General features: G+C 54.6%; 1 protein-coding gene across 4 annotated transcripts in view; it reads right to left on the minus strand.

The window, feature by feature from the left end:
• The window catches only part of Npas2 (neuronal PAS domain protein 2), a 134462-nt gene continuing 113054 nt past the window's right edge, over positions 1-21408 (minus strand). For 3 of the 4 annotated variants that reach the window (XM_063229832.1, XM_063229833.1, XM_063229830.1), the window contains 13 exons: positions 21212-21294; positions 20409-20515; positions 17891-18038; positions 17055-17163; positions 16156-16297; positions 15665-15774; positions 15273-15362; positions 12967-13113; positions 8344-8553; positions 6310-6494; positions 5974-6066; positions 3747-3909; positions 1-1175 (listed from right to left, as the gene is read on the minus strand). In XM_063229832.1, the coding sequence (XP_063085902.1) occupies positions 999-1175; positions 3747-3909; positions 5974-6066; positions 6310-6494; positions 8344-8553; positions 12967-13113; positions 15273-15362; positions 15665-15774; positions 16156-16297; positions 17055-17163; positions 17891-18038; positions 20409-20515; positions 21212-21294 (1764 nt within the window). In that variant the 3' untranslated portion in view covers positions 1-998. The remainder of the gene's footprint in view (positions 1176-3746; positions 3910-5973; positions 6067-6309; positions 6495-8343; positions 8554-12966; positions 13114-15272; positions 15363-15664; positions 15775-16155; positions 16298-17054; positions 17164-17890; positions 18039-20408; positions 20516-21211; positions 21295-21408) is intronic. The other variant, XM_013154341.2, reaches the window with a different exon arrangement.

Genomic DNA, 21408 nt, shown 5'->3' on the forward strand with positions numbered 1-21408 from the left:
TAATTTACACATAATCCATACAATTTTATTTTATATAGAAATAGGTCATTATTACAACAGCTGTACAATTCGCTCACTTCTTCTTATAATTACATAAAAATCTTTCCTTTAGAAACATCCCAACGTAACAAAACATACAAAAAAAGCAAAGTGCATTTGAAAAGGAAAAACCCAATTCTTGGAATCATCATGAAGAATAAGTAGAGATGCAGCATCTTCACTTAAGGGGGGCTCCGGTCCTGCACCCCTGGGGTGAGGGCCTGGCCTGGGAAACCTCTTCCCTCTTAAGAGTTCTCTACAGAATTTTGCATTAGCTGCAAGACTGTGCTTTGCTTGGAGTTCACCTTTGTGGTTGCAGTCAACAAAGTAAACAGGAAATTGTCCAGTGTCATGTGTAGGGGTCCTGGGGCGGGGCTTTGGAGAGTGCGGTCCCTCGGGGTGGGGGCTGCAGAGGGAATGGTCTAAGGCTCCGTTAGGAACAAGCAACCTTGCTGTCTGATTGGCAGGCCATTTTTATCACTGTGGGCTCCCAATAAAGGCATGAGACCTTATTATTTTTAAGAACAGAAAGTGCCTAAGTTACTTCCTCGGTGCAGCTGTGCAAATTAAAGCAAAACAAAAACAACCATTTAAAAATAATGAAAAATAATCTTTTTATTCTCTCTCTGCAACAGATCATGGACCCAGTCCTTCTCCAATGCAAAGGAAAGACCACTGAGACTGAAGGCCAGCTGGGGCGTGGGGACAGGGCCACTCTGTGGAGTAACCAGTGCACTCTCCAAGGAGATGACCAGGCTGCTATCTCCGCAGGTAAACTGAGTCATGTCGCTATTTGGGCACACGGTTCCATCCGGTATGGCTGTAGAGGGCGCCCGAGAACCTCGCGGCGCTCGCGGTGTCCGGAAGCAGGGCTTTGGCTCGCACAGCTCTGCCTGGCTCTGGTCGCCGCCCAGCGTCCATCGGTTAAAGCTGAGCATGTCCGACTCCAGTACCAGGCACTATCGAGGCGGCTGCTGCAGGCCCGAGGCCTCTGACACGCGGCTGACCCTGCGGGGTGGGCGTGTGGGCTGGGACTGCACGGCGGGCGGCGGGGCATAGCTCAAGGTCCCGGGCTGCTGGGCGTAGGTGGAGAGGAGCAGCGAGTCTGGCTGCTCACTGTGCAAAGAGGTCGGCGCCTGTGCCAGGGAAGAAAAGAGAGGCTGCAGACCGGGCAGTGGCCGTCAGCCCCTGCGCTGCCTCCACCCTCCCTTCAGTGCCCTGGGGGCTGGGGTCCAGGTTGTGCTCACACTGTGGGGCTGTCCTCCTCCTGCTTATCCTCCCCCTCCGATGGCAGGGTGGCACATCGGGAGAGGGGGCTCTGTCTACACCTAGCGGGCGGTGGGTGGAGGCGAAAGCAGCCTTAGCTCTCCCTGCGGAGGGGATTTCTGAAGCCAAGCTCCCCATCAGCACCCGGGTCGCTTCCGGCCCAGTGTGCCCTGGCTGAGGCTGTGGGGATGTGGCCTGCGTGGCCTTAGGTGATGGAGCCTGGGGTCTTGTGCAGACGGCCAGTGGGACAGGATCTGCACACCTGTGCAAGGCGCGATGGGAGGTATAGTGAGTACTTCTATAAAAAACGACTTCAGTGAAGCACTGCCTTGAACCCCTGCCTTACTTTGAACACACCCATCTCACGGGTCTCTGAAGCAGCTCTGGAGCCCTCTTTCATGAGTGTCTTTATGAAGTGAGATTAAAAAAAAAAAATACAGTGAATGTTGCAGGCCAGCACCACTGGTGCAAAGGGAAGTTGTAGGACACATGACGCTTAGCGCTCCTCTCCTGGAACTGTATGACTTCTGGTTCTCCCCAAAGTCAAAATGATAATGGAAGGTCAATGCTTTGAATGGATTCAGAACATCAAGGCAACCACTAAAACACAACTAAAGACATGCAGGAATGAGGACTTCCAGAGCTGCTGCGGATGTGGGGGGAAGTCGGGAAGGGTGCTGGAGGGGAAGAGGGGTTTGCAGGGGATTAACAGCAATGCGTCTTGTACTGAAATACAGTGAGAGCATGAGCTGGCAGCACATTCCTCCCCCGCCCGCCTCTGGGTCTGCATGCTTCCCCCTGCTGGCCCTGGTCCTACTGTGCCCAGCAGTGCCCACTAGGAAACACCCTGAAGTGCAGAACCCTATGCCTTGGATGCCTTGGTCTCATTTCCCATTCTTCTTCCCAACCCGTTCGCCTCTGAGGAACTCAGTACCCTGAGCCCACTTCTGGAGCTGCCTGGCACCCACTTCCCATGCCACGGCCTTCAGCTCCCCTTTTCCCTCTGTTGAGGCATGTCCTGCACCGATGCCTCCGAGGAGCTCCCTACCCCTGCTCTCCTCTGTGCTGCTCCCAGTCTGGCTGTGCCCCACGGGTCCCCACAGTCCCCACAGCCCACTCAGGTCCCGAAGTCAGCGAGCGGGTCAGAGTGCTGCATCCTGACCCGGCATCTGTGCCACAGCTCTGCTCCTCCTCCTCTTCTCCCCTCCTCCCTGTCCTCCCCAGGTCCGGGCTGTGCCCCAAGACTGGCAGATCTGCAAAGCTGAAGCTAGAGCTGAGCCTGCCCACAGTGGGGGGCTGGGAGGCTGGCGAGTGACTGAACAGGTGGCTCCAGACTTTGGAGGAAGTCACAGCCCACACCCGAGAGGGTGACGCTCTCCATCTCCGTCCACGGTCCTCAGATGGCCCCTGGCCCTGCTGGAGCAGGAAGTCCTGGGCACAAGAAGCTGAAGGGGCAGCTTCGGCGGGCCCTGGCTCCCATCTGAATTTCAGACTGAGGGCTCCCACCCTCCTCCCTTCTAATGTGTTTGACACCTTTGTGAAATAATTTTTGCCCCATAAGTAGTAAACATTGCTCCATATTTCTGGGCAAGGTCCAATGTCACACAGCATTGCATTTATTAAATGCAATGGGTATTTAAATGTGATTTGAATTCATATTTGTGTAAGACTTTTCTTGTTATTTACTTATTTTTAGTTGTTGAGACAGGGTCTCACTATGTAGCTCAGGCTGGCCTTGAACTCATTATGTAGCCCAGGCTGGTGTCAAGCTTTCGGTGATCCTCTTGTCTCAGCTTCCTGAGTACTGGGATTACAGCTGTGTTGGGACTATGCCTGACCTTTGTTTTTCATTTCTGAGACAGAGTCTCATTTCATTGCCCAAGCTAATCTTAAACGTTTTTTTTTTTGTTTTTGTTTTTGTTTTTTTTTTTTTTTTTAAAGACAGGGTTTCCCTATTTACTTCAGGCTGGCTTTAAACTCACTATGTAGCCCAGGTTGGCCACAAATTGGTATTGATCCTCCTGCCTCAGCCTCCTAAGTGTTCAGATTACAGGTGTACACTATGGTGCCGCCTTAAATTTGTGATTCTCCTGCCACAGCCTCCTGCATTTCTGGGGTTACAGGTATAACCCCGGTTGTGTAAAACTTTATAATGTACCACAAAGGCCAGCCATAGCCGTCACTAAGGTTTGTTCCTGCTCTAATAAACATGACGGAGCAAGGCGCAAGGGTAGGAACGTGACTTCCTCCAAAGGACCTCAAGAGACCAGGGCTGCATCTTCGTCTCTCCGGCTCCAGATGCGGGGGTTTAAAAGCCTCAGGTGTCAAAAGCAATTGAGCCCTGGACAGAATCTGTCAGGCCGACTGACCTGGACAGCAGGAGGGGACCTGGCCTTGCTCTGAGCCCCCCTCCCGGCCCCCAGGTCCCGATCGATGCCCACCTGCAGGTAGCGAGGTGGTGGCTGCTGTTGCTGCGGGCCTGGCTGGGAGGCGGGGAAGCTGGGGTGTAGCACTGCCTGCCCCATCAGCAGGACAGGTGTTGTGGTGCTGCTGCTGGTCGGGTGCGAGTCCAGACTTGGGAACACGGACTGGCTCGGTGCAAACCTGCTCGTTTCACGAGGAGAGAGGAAAACAGAGCCTTTAGGAGACCATCGTTGATGTGACACCAGAAGCACAGGAAATGACACAAATCGGTAAAATGGCACAGAAAATTTTGCACATGGAGGACGCTGTTAGCACAGGGGAAGGGTGGCCCATGGGCTGGGAGGAGACATTTGCAAATCCTCTGTCTGCAGAGGCGGGTGCTGGGGACCTGTTGAGCATTCTCCCAGCTCCATCATTCCCACAGCCACCAACCAGTGACATCCACAGAGCAGTAGAGAGGGCAGGAGGAAATGGTCCCCAGAGAGGAGCTTTGGGGGCCAGAGGGCAGTCCCCACCAGAAGTAAACAGGGAAGCACAAGTTGGGACCCTAAGGAGCCGCCGTTTCATATCTATTACCATGAGGCTTATATTAAATAAAACCCAATAAACAGAGCTGGGTGTGGTGGCACACACTCATAATCACTCCAAGAGGCCGAAGCAGGAGGATCTAAAATTTGATCCTCCTGGGGCCGGGGAGGGGACAGATTTAGGGACTTGACAAGACCTTATCTTAAAATAAAAAATAACAGAGGCCTGGGAAAGTAGCTTAGTGCGATGGCCCTGGCTCAAAGACAAAAGCAGTTAGAAACAGCATGTGTTGATAAGGATGTAGAGACTGCTGCGCACTGGTGCTGGGAATGCCAAAGCTGATCTTGAACTCTTTTTGGTTTATTTGTTTGTTTTTGAGGCAGGGTCTCCCTATGTAGCTCAGGCTGGCTTTAAACTCACTGTGTAGCCCAGGCTGGCCCCAAACTGGTAGTGATCCTTCTGTGTCAGCCTCCTGAGGGCTCTGATTATAGGCTGAGCCCTTGGAGGCTGAGTCAGGAGGAATGGGAATATCAAATGGTATAAAACAATACACAGAGTCCTCCAAACATTAAACCCAGAATGACCCTGGGATCTAGCAGCTCCACTTCTGGGTGTACACCCACAGATGCCAGGAGCAGGCACTGGCACACACACAGAAGCGCTGTTCACAATCATGCTGAGAAGCAGAAGCCTCCCAAGCGGAGTACTACACAGCCTTGAAGGGGAGGGGCTGTGACACGTGCTGTGGCATTGGCGATGTGAGGGATTCAGGATGTGTGAATATACCAGCTGCCAAAGGACCAATGGTCTGCGTGGTACCAAAACAGAACCACAGAGCTGAGAAGTGCAGGCTAGACTTTCCCAGGCACGGAGGTGCAGCGTGGGAAGACGAGAAAGCCCCAGAGAGCGCGGTGGTGCTGAGTTGTCTCACAGCAGGGTGGATGTGCTCAGTGCCCCAAAGTGGTGAGGCGGTGAATATTGTACCAGGTGCTCACTTGAGCCAGGATCGAGGCCGAAGCCCCTTGGGGCAGCCTCTGGAGAGTGCCCCAGCAACAGCTTCCACCAGGACAGTGGGACAGGTGAGGCCGCTCCTGCCTGTGCGGCCGCAGAGGGACACAGAAGGACGGCAGGGCTCTGTCCTGGTGACCCTTGAGCCCCAAGTCCCCGAGTTCACACTACACTGACTCTGGCATCTCAGTCCTCAAGGGGTGGGAACTTCCAGGATGAAGGGTTCACCCTGCTGTCTGCAGGGGCCCCACTCCCCTGAGGTGGCAGTGGACACCTGCTGTGGTCCTGGGTTCCAGAGAGCAGAGGCCAGAAAAGCTGCGGTTTGAGGGGGGACCCCAGGGAGCACCTCGATATCTGTGCACAGGAGTGATCAGGGCCAGAGGAGGTCCTGGGGGTGGGGTCTCGTGAAAGAGACCCTAGCCGGCACCATAGCGGTCTGTCCACAGGTGCCTCTGCCCTGTGATAAGGCAGGATGGCCTCCCAAATGCAGGGTACCCCCAGCTCCAGAGCCATGACCCATACCTCCCAACACTTCCACTGTGGTTTCTGAGACACGTTCTCAAACTATAGTGCCCAGGCTGGCCCTGAATGCTTGGTGATCCTCCTGCCTCAGCCTCCTGAGTGTTGGGATCACAGTTCCAGAGTACAGGTCTAAGAGCAAGGTGGGACCAGCATGGGGACACCCGCCTCGCCTCCCTTGCCACCTACTTGACATGCTGTCCCGTCCTGCTGGCCTCTGCGGGTGGCCTTGCGTCACAGGACCCAGGCATCATGGGCTGGATTGGCTGGCTCAGGAGCAGCCTTGGAGCAGAGGATGAGAAAGGACCAAAGTCAAACGCAGCCAGGTGGCCAGCTGTCCAGCTCCCACTCTGCGTTCAGCGGGGCCACCTCCGGGCCACCAGGACCCTGCGCCCTGTCCCGCCACCTCCTGCACAGCCCTTGGCCACTGGCGGAACTCCACCTCCCTCCCAGGCAGACATTGGGGAAGAGTGTACTTGGCGCCTCAGTTTCCCTTTTCATGCAGCTGGGTGGGCAGCATCGCACCTGAGCTGCCGGTCGTGGCTGAAGTCGGGGCCCGGCTGGCTGGCATCCTGGGAGGTGGGCACGGGGGCAGCCAGACTCAGAGCTGGGGGCAGCAGTGCTGCGGTGCTACCGAAGGGGGGCGGCAGGCTGGCGGCCAGGCGGCTGCTCCCCTGCACCACCTGGGGGCTTCGCATGGGCTTCGGACCCTGGAGCATCAAAGTTGAACAGGAAAGAGAAAAAAATTCAGACGAGCTGAGAGTGGTGCGGCACGCCTGCAATCCCAGCAGACCAGGAGGCTGAGTCAGGAGGATCGCAGTTCAAAACCAGCCTTGAGCAACATGGCCACTTCAGGAGACCCTGCTACTGAATACAGTGAGGAAAGGCTAGGGCTGAGGCTCAGCGTGAAGGCTCTAGGTTTGAGTCCCTGTGGAACAAACAAAACAAATGGAAGAACAAAAATCTTACACTCAGCTCAGGTCATCTCCACAGGAAACATTCCAGGTGCAGAGTTCCTCCTCCCTGCTGGGGTTTCCGCCCTGAGGTACTGAGGTGCTGAGCCCTTTCATGGTTACCACTGGCTTCCCATTGGGTGGGAGGCTCCAAAAGGACCCTGGGGTCCCTCCCATCTTGGCCAATGCCTGTTTCTTAGTGGCCAAGTAACACATGTGCCTTGAACCAAAGCCTTTTGCTTTGCAAATTCTGCCTCAGATATACAGGCTCTACCAGGCCTCTCACTGCCCCAGGGCCTTTGCACAAGCTAGTCTTCTGTGTGAGATGTCCTGCTACTGCCACTGCCGAGGTCCCACAGTACTACCTTCTCTGAGAAGCTCCCCCTACCCTGGCCACCTGTTTAAACCTCTAATTGCCCCCCACCTGGCTTTCCTACCCATAGAATGACGCAATGTGAATTTTATTCTCTCTCTCCCTCCACTGGTTTCTGTTCTTGCCCCGTTTTCACCCAGTGCACAATGCCTGTCTGTAAAGGCTGGCCCAGACGTGATGGAGGGGGGCCTGGCTTTGCTTTGCAGTCCCACCTGTTGCCCTGATGCCCCTCTCCCCAACGACACCATCCTGCGGGATCCAGCAGTGCAAATCCTGTTCATTTTCTCTTTTCTGGAATTTCCTTGGCTAGTTCTCAGCCATTCGTTTTTCTGAGGAGCTTTCAAGTGAACAGCCCGTTTCTAGGCAAAACCCTTCCATGTGGATAAGGAAGGGCCACGGGTCCTTGGCATCTGCAGTCCGTTTGTGCTCCACACCCACGAATTCCGTCCACCACTGTTCAGAAGTAGTAGACAAACAATGTCTGTCCTGGGTGTACACAGGTCTTTCCTGTCTCAACTCCCTGAGTGGCACAGCTTGTTCCATGGCAGGGGTGGCGTGGAAAGTGTTCAGGGTGGTTTAAAGCATAAGGGGTACGGCATCACAGTAGAGAATTTGCTGGTGCTCGTAAGCCCCTGGCTTCTGCCCCCAGCGCTAAACAAATAAAAAGTCTCCAGGGGGACTTGGGTGGCTTCTAAGCAAATACTGGGCCATTTTAGGAAAGAGACTTAGAACACCTGGTACCCACTTGGGCCTTGAACCTGTGCCCTCCGGTGCTGAAGCCATGTCCTGGCGGATGGCGGGGCTATGAGTGGCCTCTACTGAGCCGCTCAGGCCGCAAGAGAAGGGCTTGGCAGGGACCTGGGTGGCCCAGAGCAGCAAGGCTGTCCCTGGTGAAGGGACAACGATTGAGGGGCTGCTCCGGTGGGCAGTGTCAGAAACCAAGAGCAGGTGAGGGGGTGGGGGACAGGTGTGCCAGGGCCAGCAGCGTGAGGGCCGGGGTGTCCTCTGCTCCAGCTTAGTGTGGAATGGAAGGGGAAAGCTGCCTGAGGTCTTCAAGAGCAAAGTGGAACATCTGGTGGGAGGCCAACACAACTCGGACTACAGAGTGACTTTAAAAAATGTAGAGAAAAATCTACCCTAGTCCAGGGGAGCAGCCACTGTCATCTTCCAGGTCTCGTCACTGTAGGGACCAAGCAGGTTCTGGTTTGCATACAGGGACCGGGGCATGCGTACCTGGCTGGAAATCACGATGGACTCTCGGAGCAGGTGCTGGCTGGTGACCTGGGCAGCGGCCATCTGCCCTGGAAGCTGTGGGCTGGTCACGAGCTGGGGCTGCGACACGGCAGCCACCTGCTGTGGCAGCTGCTGCTGCTGCTGCTGCTGCACCTCGGGCCGCTGGGCACTGCTGAAGCTCAGGGAGATGGCTGGCTGCTGCAGGAACATCTAGGGGAGGAGAGAAACGGCTGGAAGGGGGCAGGCGGCCTTGCAGGTCGCACCTGCTCTGTGTGCCCTGTCGCAGGAAGGGGGTCGATCTGAGGGTCCCCTAAATGGCCTGGAAATGATGTGTTGACTCAGCAGATGCCTAGGTTGGGACTGGACAGAGCAGTCAGGCTGGGGAGGCACCAGCTCTGCCTGCACAAAGGTCGTCAGCAAGGGCTCAGGTCTGATGGCATGAGAGAAGCTGGGAGCCAGGCACTTTAGGGGTAATTCGATGCCCTTGTTGACAGCTAACATGTGCTGTTTCTATCAGAAGGAAGGTACCTGGGGGCTTTGTGTCTCTGGGTTCAGTACCTGCACATCCAGCCCTCTTGGGTCAGAAGGATTTGGGAAAAAACCGCATCTGTTACCAAACGGTACAGTTACCATCTTTACATTCCCTAACAATGGTGGACGATGGGTATTCACACAGCACTTGCCAGGATCAGGGAGGTGGACACTATAAACCGGGGCGATTTTTGGGGTGCACCATGCTGCTTCCCACAAAGGGTTCAAGTGCTGTGGGTTTGGGTATCTGAGGGCAAAGCTGGGGCCCAGCCCTCGTCAACCAGAAGGCTGCGTGTATTTGATTCAAAGCTGTTAAGTGCTTAGGAAGATTTTACTTGTTATGCTTTCTTTGCTAGGTGCATGAAATGTCTGGCAGATTGAGATGTGTGAAATCTGCCAGGAGACGGGTTTGAAGATGTTGATTATTCCTAATTGCTGAAGTTATAAACCAAATGAACACAAATGCACACAAGGGGAAGCACAGTTCTTGTAAGGCTGAACCAGCGGACTTGTAAGAAAAATTGGAGCTGTCAGCTGACTCTGGATGTTGAGGGCAAAGAGCTTTAGATGATTTCTGTAATAATTTAACTGAGGACCTGTCGATACCTCTTTTAGCAAAACCCCTTTGGCATCCCGAACACCTGCTAATCTTAGCCGTGTCGCCTTCCATTGTGGGGTTTTCAGGGGGCGCTGCCTCCTCTGGCACCTGCATGTTCCACCCAGACCCGGGACCCAGTGCCTGGCAGGCACAGCTGCAGTGGGCCAGGCGTGGCTGGGCAGGTGGGAGTGGTGCCCATCGGTGCTGGGAGGGGCCCCCGGCTGGCTCTCAGGGGCTCATTCCTAGTGGCCAGATTGCTAGGCAGCCACCAGTGCGGCCCTGCGGCTCACTCAGTCGCCCTGAGCTCTTCTGTCTCCTGCCTCCTCTCACTCCCCACCCCAGTCCCGAAGCCTGAGTTCCAAACAGGACACTGTCAGGGACAGGCTGGGAGGCTGTGCTGTGCAGTCTCAGGGCAGGATGAGTGTGACAGGATGAATGTGAGCCCCTCTGTGCGTGGCTCGTTCACAGCTAACAGGTAACCTTTCCACCGCCTCAGTGAAAACCCAACCTTCAAACCCAATTACCAGCTGCTTATTGGTAGGATCCAGTGTGCCTGATTAGAAATCAAGCCAGACATTCATTATCATCTAGCTGAAGAGACGCTGTGTCCAGTCACAGCCCACCCTGCGCTAGTGGGAGAACATCGGCGATTTCATCGCTCTGTGACTCAGTTTCCCCACATAAGTCAGCATCACTGCCAGCCTCACAGAGGGTTACAGGAGCTCAGGGCATACAAAGACCTGAGACTCAGAACCGGTGAATGAACGTTAGGTAACAATAATACAAAAAAGTTAGGCATGGTAGCACACGCCAGTAACCGTAGCACTTGGGAGGCTGAGGCAGGAAGATGGTGTGCATTTGAGGTCAGCTGGGATACACAGTGGTTTGAGCCCAGCATGGACTACAGAGCGAGACCCTGTCTCAAACTACCCCCACTACTCTGCCCTGCAAATGTAAAAGAAATGTAAAAGGAAGGATACTTCTGCTCCTTTGACTCAGGGCATATTAAAATTGTCTGATGAATGAATGAAAAAAATACATGAATGATTGAGCAAATGAAACATTTTGCTTAAAGCATTTCCACCTGTGCCCTGTAACAGACTGTTTCTGCATCTCTGTCCTGTGGAGGTTGGAGTTTGTTTGTGGCAAGGGACACAGGTCCTTGCCATTGCTAGCAATGTCTTGGTCAGCATTCACCCAGGCAGTCCACACTCCCCAGGGGAGCACACACTGGCCTTGCCCTCACTGTGGGCCACAGGGCTCCTCTAGAACAGCCATGGTCCAGCAGGGTCCCGCAGAACCCCCACAAGATGCAAACACCGGGCTGTAGCCTGCGAGGACCTTCCCTCCTGACCAGTTGCAGGGTCATACTCAGCAAACCCACACACAAGGCCTCACAGGCAGTTGTGGAAGGGGACACAAGACAGGAAAGGTCCACTGAACTGGGTGGGGCAGAAGACCCCAGAGGGAAAGCCTGGTTTGCATGCTCAGCCATAAGCAGAAGTGGGTTTTTGTTGTTGTTGGTTTTGGTTCTGTTTGTGACAGGGTCTCGTTAAGTAGTTTGCCTGGTCTTGAGCTCCCTACCTAGCCCAGATAGGCCCTGCACTCATGATCCTCCTGCCTCAGCCTCCCAAGTCTTAGGGATTACAGGCATATGCCATCACATCTGGGCTAATAAAGTAGGATTTTATGGTTTAAGGAAATGACTTCCTAAAAGGGTTTGGGGATCAATTTTATAGAAAATATGTGAAAAGAAAATAGTTTCCTAATTTGAGGAGGAAAATTGTCAGAGGGGAAAAACATCCCTAATATTGAGGAACAAACCCAGCCTGCACTCACCAGGATTGCCTGTTTTTCCCATCTGCTCACTTTCCTGAGCTCTGGCCATTGTGAGCTGCAGCAGAGGCACACAGCCTGGGACACTCCTGTGAGCCCTCACACGCTAATGGGCGTGGTTGGGATTCCAGGGTCGCACACTCCTCTCCCTCATCCCTGCCTCACCTGTCCTTGCTGCAGGGCCAGCGGGCCGGAGAACTCCCCTTTGCTTATTCTGTGCATGGAAGAACATAGTTGTTCAGTTTTTCTTTCCCTGTCTTTTCTTTAAACAGCTGCCACATTTTGGTTAAACCTTGTGAATCACCTCTCTAAGTCTTGTGAATAAAACGAGAAGGCTGACAGTGAGAGAAAACTCTCTGTGGATTTCCATATTGTCTGGAAAATTCCAACACAGTGATAAGGACAAAGGAACAAACTTGGGGAAGGAAAGGACCTAGAGGAGGAATGAACTGAGGGCCTGATGTCCCGGTCACCCCGAAAGCACTTGGCCGCTTCTCTGCACAGGGGTCTCCTGTATGAACCAGGGAAGTCACCGAGGGGGGAGCAGGAGGCAGAGGAGCCAGGGCAGGGCTCTCAGCAGTTGCCGGCTCAATTTCCCCTCCTGAATTGGGCAAGTTCGGGGTTACCAACCTCACCCTGAGTTCAGCCAGGAAACATTACAGTGGGGATGAAATAAGCAACAGAGGACGACAGCTTCATTACCCTGCTTCCTCTCATCAGAGTGGGGTGTCACTGAGGCGGGGGAGTGTGGACACAGGTGGGAGGGACCACTGTCCCCCTGGGGTCTCCTTGCCTGTAGGCAGAGCTGGGAAGCAGATGGCCTGACAGAGTCCTCTCCAGCCGCCAGTGAGACCACAGAGCCTGCCGTCTCGGGGCTCCTAAGCTTTGGGAGTGGGGTCATCAGGTGGTGGGGGTCTCTGTGGCAGGGATGGGACAGCAGCAGGGACAGTACTCTGTCACCCCCACTTCATCTCTCCTAAATGCTTGCGGTTCCCAGGACTTATCGCCAAGGCTGATGAGGATGCAGGAACACAACTGGGCTGCAGTGAGTAAAACTTGGCAAAAAGTTTTACTAAAATCTACCCTTGAAAGAGAGCCTGTCTGTTGTTTTCCCTCCTCCTAAGAAACTGTTCAAAAGGATTCTGAGAACTGACGTCTGGGGGTCCCAGTGGTCTTGATGCCTGCCCCACCCCCCGGGGCCCTAGGAGGGCTGGTGGAAGGTGACTGAATTCTGGGGAATTAGTGCCCACTTGCTGTTGGGGGTGGGCTCTGGCTGGAAGTGGGCGCTCCATGGGGGTGTGGCTTGGGGAGCTCTGTCTCCTGGCTCCTTCCAGACTCTCTGCTTCCTACCAGCCATGCGTGGAGCAGCTCTTCTCCATCAGATCCTTCTGCCATGTGGTTCTGACCAGATCCATCGACCACCCAAGGACAGGGACCATGAGAGTGAAGCCGCCATGTAGCCCACACTGAGACTGCACCCAGCAGGAGGAACATGCCAGATGCATGAATGACCATGTACTGGGGCAGCAAAGAGAATGCGTTCCCCAGTGTGAGAGTGAGGAACCTCATGGGCGGCCCAGAGTTGGAGACAGGAGCGGATCAGGGAGCCCTGCATGCTGTGGAACCAGACTGAGGGCCATCCCGGGACAGAGAGTCACCTGCACGCTGGAGTCCTGCACCAGGCACAGCTGCTCCTGGATCTTGTGGAGCTCTTCCTGCTGCCACCGGATGTTGGCCTGCAGCACCCGAGTCCGCTGCTCCAGCTGGTCCTTGATGGTCTGAAACATGCTGAGCTGTGCAGAGAACTTTCCGGCAGAGGGAGGACACAGCAGGTCAGAGAAGAGGTCAGTCTGGCCAGGTTTCTCCACCACTGGTCCCACCAGCCCTGGCCACTTTCTTTCTGGTACCCTGGTCATCCTCCCTGGTATCCCTATACCATGGGGTCACAGGGCCCCAGCTGTCTGTCCTTAGGCTGGGATGACAGCAGGGCACATTTACTGTCTGACTGCTGGGAGCCCGCTCAGAATTGGATGTTCCCAACTGAATCAGGTGGACAAAAGACTTGGGAGACAAAAGTCACAACAGGGCACCTGAGAGTTCCTTAGCCTTCTAGAGTGAGGCAGATGTAGCTGACACTCTGACGGCCTTTCTAGGCCCTGTCATAGCCTGAGTCTGACGCTGGCTGTTTCCAAGCCCGCCTAGGGCCCCAGAGGCTGCTCCCTCCCCTCCGCATGCACACCCAGGAGAGGAGACAGCCTTGATGTCCCCCAGGGTGACTCTGGCAGGGGCCTGCAGAGGACCCATGTCTTCTCTGCGCAGCGCACCTCACTGCTCTGCTCTCAGGCCCTTGGCCCCTTCTGGGACAGGGGTCTGTCCTTCAGGCGCCTCAGCTGGGGGCACGCGGTCTCCTGGGCTCTCAGCCCTAAGGGGGCACTCCGGGCTGTGACTCCTCTTTATTCTTTTCTTTTCATTTCCCCCTTCTCCCTCCCGTCCTGATTGCCGCCCACCCTTCCTCCTGGGCCCCTTTTGGCTTAACGCTTCCTGTCATTCCCTCTTTTTGTGCCCATGAACTTGAGGATGTGTCTGGAGTCTACAGCCTTCTGACCTCCTCCTCTCCAAGGAAAACCAAGGGGACCCCCCAACAACACAGGAGGGAAAACCTGGCGCCTCTCCTTGCCTCCTCATTCTCTGCCAGCGGGACCGCCTCTAGGAGGCCACAGGAACTGTCCTGTCACTCATCCTGCAGAATCACAGGCCTCATCACAGCAATTTCTCTCTGTATCCGCCTGCCCCTCCCCTTCCTTCCCGGAACCAAGAGCAAGGACCTTGTTCCAGCCCTCTCTGTACTCCCCATCACAGCTTCCTCAGTGTTACCAAAGGAGGGAAGGAGTTACCCACAACACTGTAATCTTTAAGAAAACGCTACTTATAGCTCTGGACCCAGAGCTTTTAGAACCTGCCAGATTCTTCTTATGCTACGTGGCTTAATTCAGATCTTTTCTAAAACACCACGGCTACTTGGGCTTGGTCAACCATGAAAGCCATGTGGATGAGTGGGCGGAGCAAAGACCAGAGGTGGACATGAGGTGAGAAACACACAGGGAAAAGAGTGCTTAGGACGCAAGAGGTGCAACTAAAAACAGGGTGGACATTTAGATTGAAAAAATCTTACAGTCAAGGACACATCGCCAGGAGCCCCTCAAACCCTCCCTCACAGTGGACACACACATGCCCTGGTTCCTGCTGCTTTCTGAAGCAGCTCTGGAGCTCTCATTCTTGAGGGTCTTTGGTGATGCTTGGGAGGCTGCTTGGCCATTAAAAAAGATTCCCTTTCAGGGTCACTTTGACTTTGAGAAACAGTCTGAAGCCACACAGTGCCAGATCTGCTGAATGAAGCATTGGAGGACGCAGGTCCTGTTTGCACGAGCTCCCTTCCCAGTGGGCGGCACTCAGCAGCAGCATTCACTGAGTCTTTGACCTTACCTCCTAAAGACACTCATGAAAGAGGGCTTCCAGAACTGCTCCAGAGGCTGAAGAGTCGTGGGATAAGCAGATTTGGAGCAAGCTGGGGATGGGTTTCGAGGGAGACAATGCCAATGTGTCTTTTGCCATAAGAGCTGTTGAGGATCTCAACATTCAGGGGCTGGGGATTTAGCTCAGTGGCATAAGTACCTGCCTGGCAAGCATAAGGTCGTGAGTTCGATCTCTGACATCAAAAAATAATAAAACAAAACAAAAGAAGATCTCAGCATTCCCTGTACACAGCGACCTCCCATTGTAGGGGGAGGGACCAGAACAGCCAAGGAGGACAGCTGCACAGGTGGGGTTCTTCCCTCTGCTTGCCCTGCCTGCACCTTGGGAGGAGTTGCCCCATGATGGCTCTGGTTGGGGCCCACGTGTGTGACCCACATCAGCACCAACAGCTCTGGAGGATGCCAGCCCCTGTCCCAAGTCCCAGACCCACCTGTGCCATGGGGGCAGGTGGACTCTGCAAGATGGTCTGAGGCAGGAGCTGCTGCCCGAGGTCACAGGATGAGGGGGAAGACAGAGGTGCCTGAGATAGAGGGGAAGGGGGGCTTTGTCAGTCAGTGCTGGGATCCTGATCCCACAGAGGCGCTGGGGCTGTGGGCACAGGTTTGAAATCCTGAGCTTTGTCTGTAAAATCCCCTTGGATTCTGCATCTGCACACATCCACATCAGCTTTGTTACATATATTTAAAACCAGTTGCTCAGTAAGTGACTCCACATCCTCTCCACCCCAGACCCTCTGTCTCCAAGGGAAACGGGCTCCCCAGGGAAGGGACAGCTCCCCGAGTGGTCACACCCCTTGCCAAGAAGCTTGGGTTGCACACATACTGGCATCGTGGCTGCCTGGCTGAGCCCGGGCACTGGTGCTTCTTGGGGGAGGGTGGTCGAGCTGGGCATAGCTTTGGTGCTAGCCTCGGCCATCAGCTTGGTCGGAGTGGCTGTAAGAAAGCAGGGAGTGCTTTAGTGATGCCCACGTCCTTCCTTGCTGTCTGAGTGGGAGGGGACTGTGTGGGGGACACCAGAGCTGGGTGGACCTCTGAGGTCAGAGGTCACATGCACAGAAGTGGGCAGAAGCCACTATGAGTAGGGCCCAGACCTGCTTCCTGCACGGGGTCCAGCCACCTGCTGAAGCAACACTTTCCCAGGGACCCTAAAAGTGGCCCCATTATCTGATCTGCTTTTCGTGAGTGGAGATGCTGTGGCATGGATGGGAGGTCACGGCATGGACGTAGGTCTCAGGCAGAAGGGGAGCGGGGAGGAACAGGGCAGCAGCTCTAGGCATGGATGGTGCTGACTTGACTCCCCACCACTGCACTCACAGGCAGGTTCCGACACGGCCCTGTTCGTGGACTTGTGGGAGCTCCTGGAGGACACAGATGGTGAGGGGCTGGCATTGAGGCCTGGGGTGCTGGTGTCCAGCGTGTTAAAGTGCGGCTGGGGGTCCAGGCTGGAGTCCTTGTCCTGAAACACAGAGCCCTTGGGTCCGGCACCAGTGTCTGGACAGCAACGCGGTGTACTCTCTCATTGTCTGGACAATGTGGGCGCTGTTGGGACAGACCCCTGGCTCTCTGGGGACAGTTCTAGACAGCTGGAGGAAGAGCGTGTACCTGATAACCTGACCGAGGGTCAGGGCTAAGTTGCTAAGTTGCTCAGGCTGGGCTGGAACTTGTGATTCTCCTGCCTCAGCCTCCTAGTGTGCTTGAGCTCACTTTGTAGCCCAGGCTGGTCTCAGACTCACAAAGATCTTCCTGTCTCAGTCTCCTATGTGCATCACAGCCGGCTTGCAGTCATTCTTTCTTTGTTTCTTTGTTTCTTTCTTCCTTCCTTCCTTCCTTCCTTCCTTCCTTCCTTCCTTCCTTCCTTCCTTCCTTCTGGTGTATGTGTGACATTGGGGACTGAACTCAGGACCTTTACAGTGACCTACATTCCCTGTCTGTCTTTGTTTGTTTCTTTCTTTGGTGCCTGGGGTAGAACTCCTGACCTTGTGCTTGCCAGGCAGGTGCTATGCTATGCCACTGAGCTACATCCCAGCCCCATTTCCAGTTTTTAAAAACATTTTTTAAAATTTGAGACTAAGCTACCCTGGCTGGACTCCACCTCACAATCCTCCTGCCTCAGCCTCCCGGGCTCCTGGGAAGACAGGAGTGTTTTACTAGAACTCATGCCAGGCTCCGCCCAGCTGGCCTCTGCCCGCACCCACTGAGTCGGGAGCACTAACCTTCAGCACAGAGGGGTGCAGGGCCTCTGGCGGCGGCGGTGGTGGCGGCGGCGGCGGGTCTTCCAGGGCCAGGTCCTGTCTCCTTTCCAGGAGGACATCGGCGTAACTGCTTGAGACAGCGGAGAATACACTGAAGGGCCTGGGGCACGGTGGAGCGCTCCCCTGCTCCCCCACCCAGAACAGCACCCCGATCGCCAGCTGCCCAGCCTGATGGGGGTTTCCCTCCTGTTGATTCTCTCGTGACCCCAGGACACCCCTGTTTCCAGGGTGTTCTCAGTCCCCTCTCTCTACTGTTCTATCCGCCCCCCAAAATCTTCAAGCACAGTTGTCTCTAGGAGCAGTTTCCTCAGTGGCACAGGCTCTGCCTCGGCATCAGCAGATGCTGTCCTAGATGCCAAGTTCCTCGAGCAGTACCATGTCACACTGCTCAAAAAGCTTCTCTCAGACACACCTAGAACACACCAGACCCGGGAGCCGGTCAGGGACAGGTGGCCTTGGCCTGCCAGCCGTGGGAGAGGCTCCGAGGTGCTGGGATTACAGTGTACAGAGGACATGTTTGAGTTATTCAGAGGCAGTGTTTCAGTTTTCTTCTCAAAACAGTTCAGGGAAGGCCGGGGGAAGGTCAGGGAGAAAAGGGAAAACACGTATGAAGGTCAGGGAACAAGAACTTCCTAAGTGATGTCCTGGCTGTTTAACAGAGCTCCCGAGGCCCGCAGAAGGGCTGGACCAAGAACCCCAAGGAAACCCACGTCCTGGTTAAACGGGGCTGCGCGTGGACCCGGGCCAGGGCTCCAGGCCGGCTGCTGCCCCCAGCCAGGGCCCGCCCAGCGCGGTACCTGACCACCGAGTGCGTGCACACGATGAACTCGGGCTTGGAGTTCCACTGGTGGTAGGTGATGTAGTAGTGGGTCTGCAGCCAGATCCACTGCTGCCCTTTGGTCAGGAACCGGTAGCAACACGACTTTCCTTTGCCGAACTGCATCACTGTGGGTGGACAACAGACTGCGTGTGACCTGGGCTGCTGCAAAGCCAAGCTCTCCCTCTCTGGTTACGGCCGAAAGCCATGCTGAAAACCGCAGGCCCTGAGCGGCTTATTTCCCGGTCGTGAGCTGTCAGGTGATTGGCAGAGCCATGGTGAATGCCAGTGCTTCTGTATTTGTGGCACTGGGCCGGGCCAGCACACTAGGCCTAAGCAGCACCCCAGCCAAACACTTATAAGACAGAAGCATAATCCATGTCCTTTTCCAAATGCTCAGAATCGAAAGAGATCTTTCCACAAGGGAGGATGTGGACAGAGGTTAGAGCTGCGGGTTTCCTTAATTACAGAGGCCCCGGTTTTCTTAGGGCTTGTCTGTCCTCAGGCTGCAGGAGTGCGGCTGCAGGAGGAGGCCGGAGAGCCAGCAGTCTATGACTCTGTTACAGGGCTGTACAATAGTCTGGTTCAGACCTCTGGCCCCTGGCCTACAGGCCCCTGGGTTGTGTGATTGCAATGGTTGATAAATTGTGTCAACTTGAGAAGTTTAGAAGTTTAATGAGCTACTCACCAGGGGCCAGGGCCCACTTTGTAAACATCCTCATCCTGTGAAGAGGAGGCACAGAGGTGGTATGAGTGGGGCACCTGTCCTGGGGGAGGGGTGGCCTGTGTACAGCATAAGGGAGAAGAGGGTTGCACTTCTCCTTTGGCTCTTGTTACTTTTGCAGTCTTTTGCCGCCTTGAAGTGTTGCCCCTTATCTATGCCACCCTGCTTTGGAGCCAGCTGATTACTGACTGGAACTTCCACAAACTGTGAGCTAAATAAACATTTTCTCCTTTTATCTTTGGGTGTCGGCTATTTTGTCCCAGCAATTAGACAAAAGTAACTAAAACAGGTGGATTCTCTGGGGTGCCCTGATTCTTTACACCCTGAGCATAATCTCTTGGCCTGAACAGTTTTGCTCTGCTAAAAGAGTCAGATGCAGCCATGAATTTAAAGCAGTTATGCTTTTTTGTTTTTGTTTTTTAAGACAGGGTTTTGTTGTGTAGTTTGGATTAGCTTAAACTCACTGTGTAGGCCAGACTAACCTCGAACTCAGCTAGCTGTCCTCCTGCCTCAGCCTCCCGAGTGCTGGCATGACAGGTGTGTGCTACCCTGCCCAGCCATAAAGCAGTTACACTTTGCAATTGCGAATCCTCATGAATCACTCAGGATTCTCATGGAAGCAGATATCCTGACTCTAGGCCTGGTGCAGGGGGCTGACCTACAGGTCTAGCAGAGCCCTGGTGTTCATGCAGCTAGCCTTCAGACCATACTTGGAGGGACAAGGCGTTAAAGGTTCAAAGATGAGCCTTAAATTCTGACAGCTGAACCAGCCAGATCTCCGGCCCCTTCTTCCATTAACAAGGACAGTGGACTGGAAAGTCCTAATAGTCCCTGAACAAGGCATCTACCAGGGTCCAGGGTTCAAGGTCCATTCATTCATGAAGCCCAGTGAGTCCACATGTGTTCCGGTTCAGAGCTAAGAGCTGGCACTGAAAATGCAGCTTTTTGCCTGATTTTTTTGTTTTTTGTTTTTGAGACAAGGTCTGACTATGTAGCCCAGGCTGACCTTAAACTTACAGGGACTCTGCCTCAGCCTCCTGAGTACTGGGATTATCAGGGTGTAGCCCCTGCCTGGCTGGAAATACAGCTCTGAGTGGTTAATTCTTGACACTTCTTTAGATAAGAACTGGAGAAATGTGTCATTCTTACTCCCCCATATCATGAGCCCTATGACTCCCACGTTTGGCAGTGTGTCCTCTCTCCTGTGACCCAGGCGTTGGCACGAGCTGTTCCCCTGTGCCCACAACATCCTGTGCACCTGCATGGCCACCTGGTTCTGGATTTCCCAGCAGAGGTGGCTGCAGCAAAGCACAACAAGACATGGCTGGTGCCAATCCTCGTCACCTCATGCCACTGAGAACCCTGAGCTTGGAAACTCAAGCTGTGGAGGCCACTGGTGAGGGGTGCGTGGGATCCACAGAGAAGGAAGCCCAGCACCTGGCTGGTGCGTGGTGACCGCTACCTGTCCGCCCGCTAAGGAATGGGCATTTTGTCATTTAAAATGTTTCACGCGGCCTCAAAAACGATTCCCAGCGTCCTCATGGTTTCTCACAAGAGTTAGAGAATGTCCACACGGATGACACTTAGAAGTCAGTTCCAGGTTAAAATCGGACAGTCATGAGGCCTCAACCTCTGCCCCGTGCCTGGCACACTGCGCTGCATGGGAAACTGAGTCTCAGCTCAAGAGGAGGCAGGCAGAGAGCAGACTGCAGGCCACACAGCCCCAGGGAGCACACAGGCAGTGCAATGCCCGAGCTGGGCGAGCGGTACTCACAGTGCTGGTGGCACTTGGCCAGGAGCTCCAGGTCGTCGATGTGGTAGTAGTCATAGCCCGAGGTGCCGAGCACTTCAAAGGGCAGGTATCCTATGATCGGAGGGGCTCTGTAGGATGAAGGTGTCAGTCATCCGAGAAGTCACTAGGCTGGCGCGATGTCCACACATGGGGTTGGTGGCATGGTTTGTGACCCACATGGAGGGAAGGGGCTCATCTCCCAGAAAGCAGGGGAGGAAAATGCATCTCAGTGATCAGACCCCAAGATGCCGTGTTTTCCAAAGGGCTTCACTGAATGGGCCACTTAGCACTCCGATCCCTGGGTTGGAGTAAGATCAAACTCATTTCTACTGAGTAATTAAAAGCTGCTATGGACCAACTGGGCCAGTCCATGGCCGAGAGCAGTGAGGGGCCGGAGGGGAGATTTTCAGCTCTTCGGCTATGAATAATGTTGTAAAGGAAAGAAGAGAGACGGGGCTGAAGGACTAACGGGGTCAGGAGAAATCAGAGGAAAGATTTCTTTTCCCCTCTGCTTCTGCCTCTCTGGGGATTGGGGGGAGCCCAAGTGGGGATCATCTCAGAGGTGCCTCAGGCCGGGGCCCTGACCTGAACATACAACCTGCACAGGATAAGGAGGTGCGTGGGAGAGAGCCCGTGTCCCCTAGGCTGGGGACCACTGCCCCCCAGGACGAGGACATCCTTATGTGTCCCCAGGCCAGGCTGGACTCTCCTCCCGGGGAAGCCTGGCTCATACAAACCAGCACTTGAAAAGGACCCAACCCAGACATGTTTTTCTTTTCACGAACCTGTGATCCAGAAATAAAAATTTCCATTCCAAGCTATGCCTTGAAGTGAATTCCTCTAAAGGTTCATCGATGATGCACATTTCCTGTATGGGAAGGGAAAACAGAAGGTCGCTTTGGAGCACCAGACGCTCGCCCCAGTCAGGGTACAGGTGGGGAACAGAAGCTGGAACTGCTCCCCGCCGGCCTCCTTGCTGAAA

This window comes from Cavia porcellus, unplaced genomic scaffold (genome assembly GCF_034190915.1).
Source record: "Cavia porcellus strain 051 isolate PalLab524CR breed Dunkin Hartley unplaced genomic scaffold, mCavPor4.1 scaffold_18, whole genome shotgun sequence".
Lineage (NCBI taxonomy): Eukaryota > Metazoa > Chordata > Mammalia > Rodentia > Caviidae > Cavia > Cavia porcellus.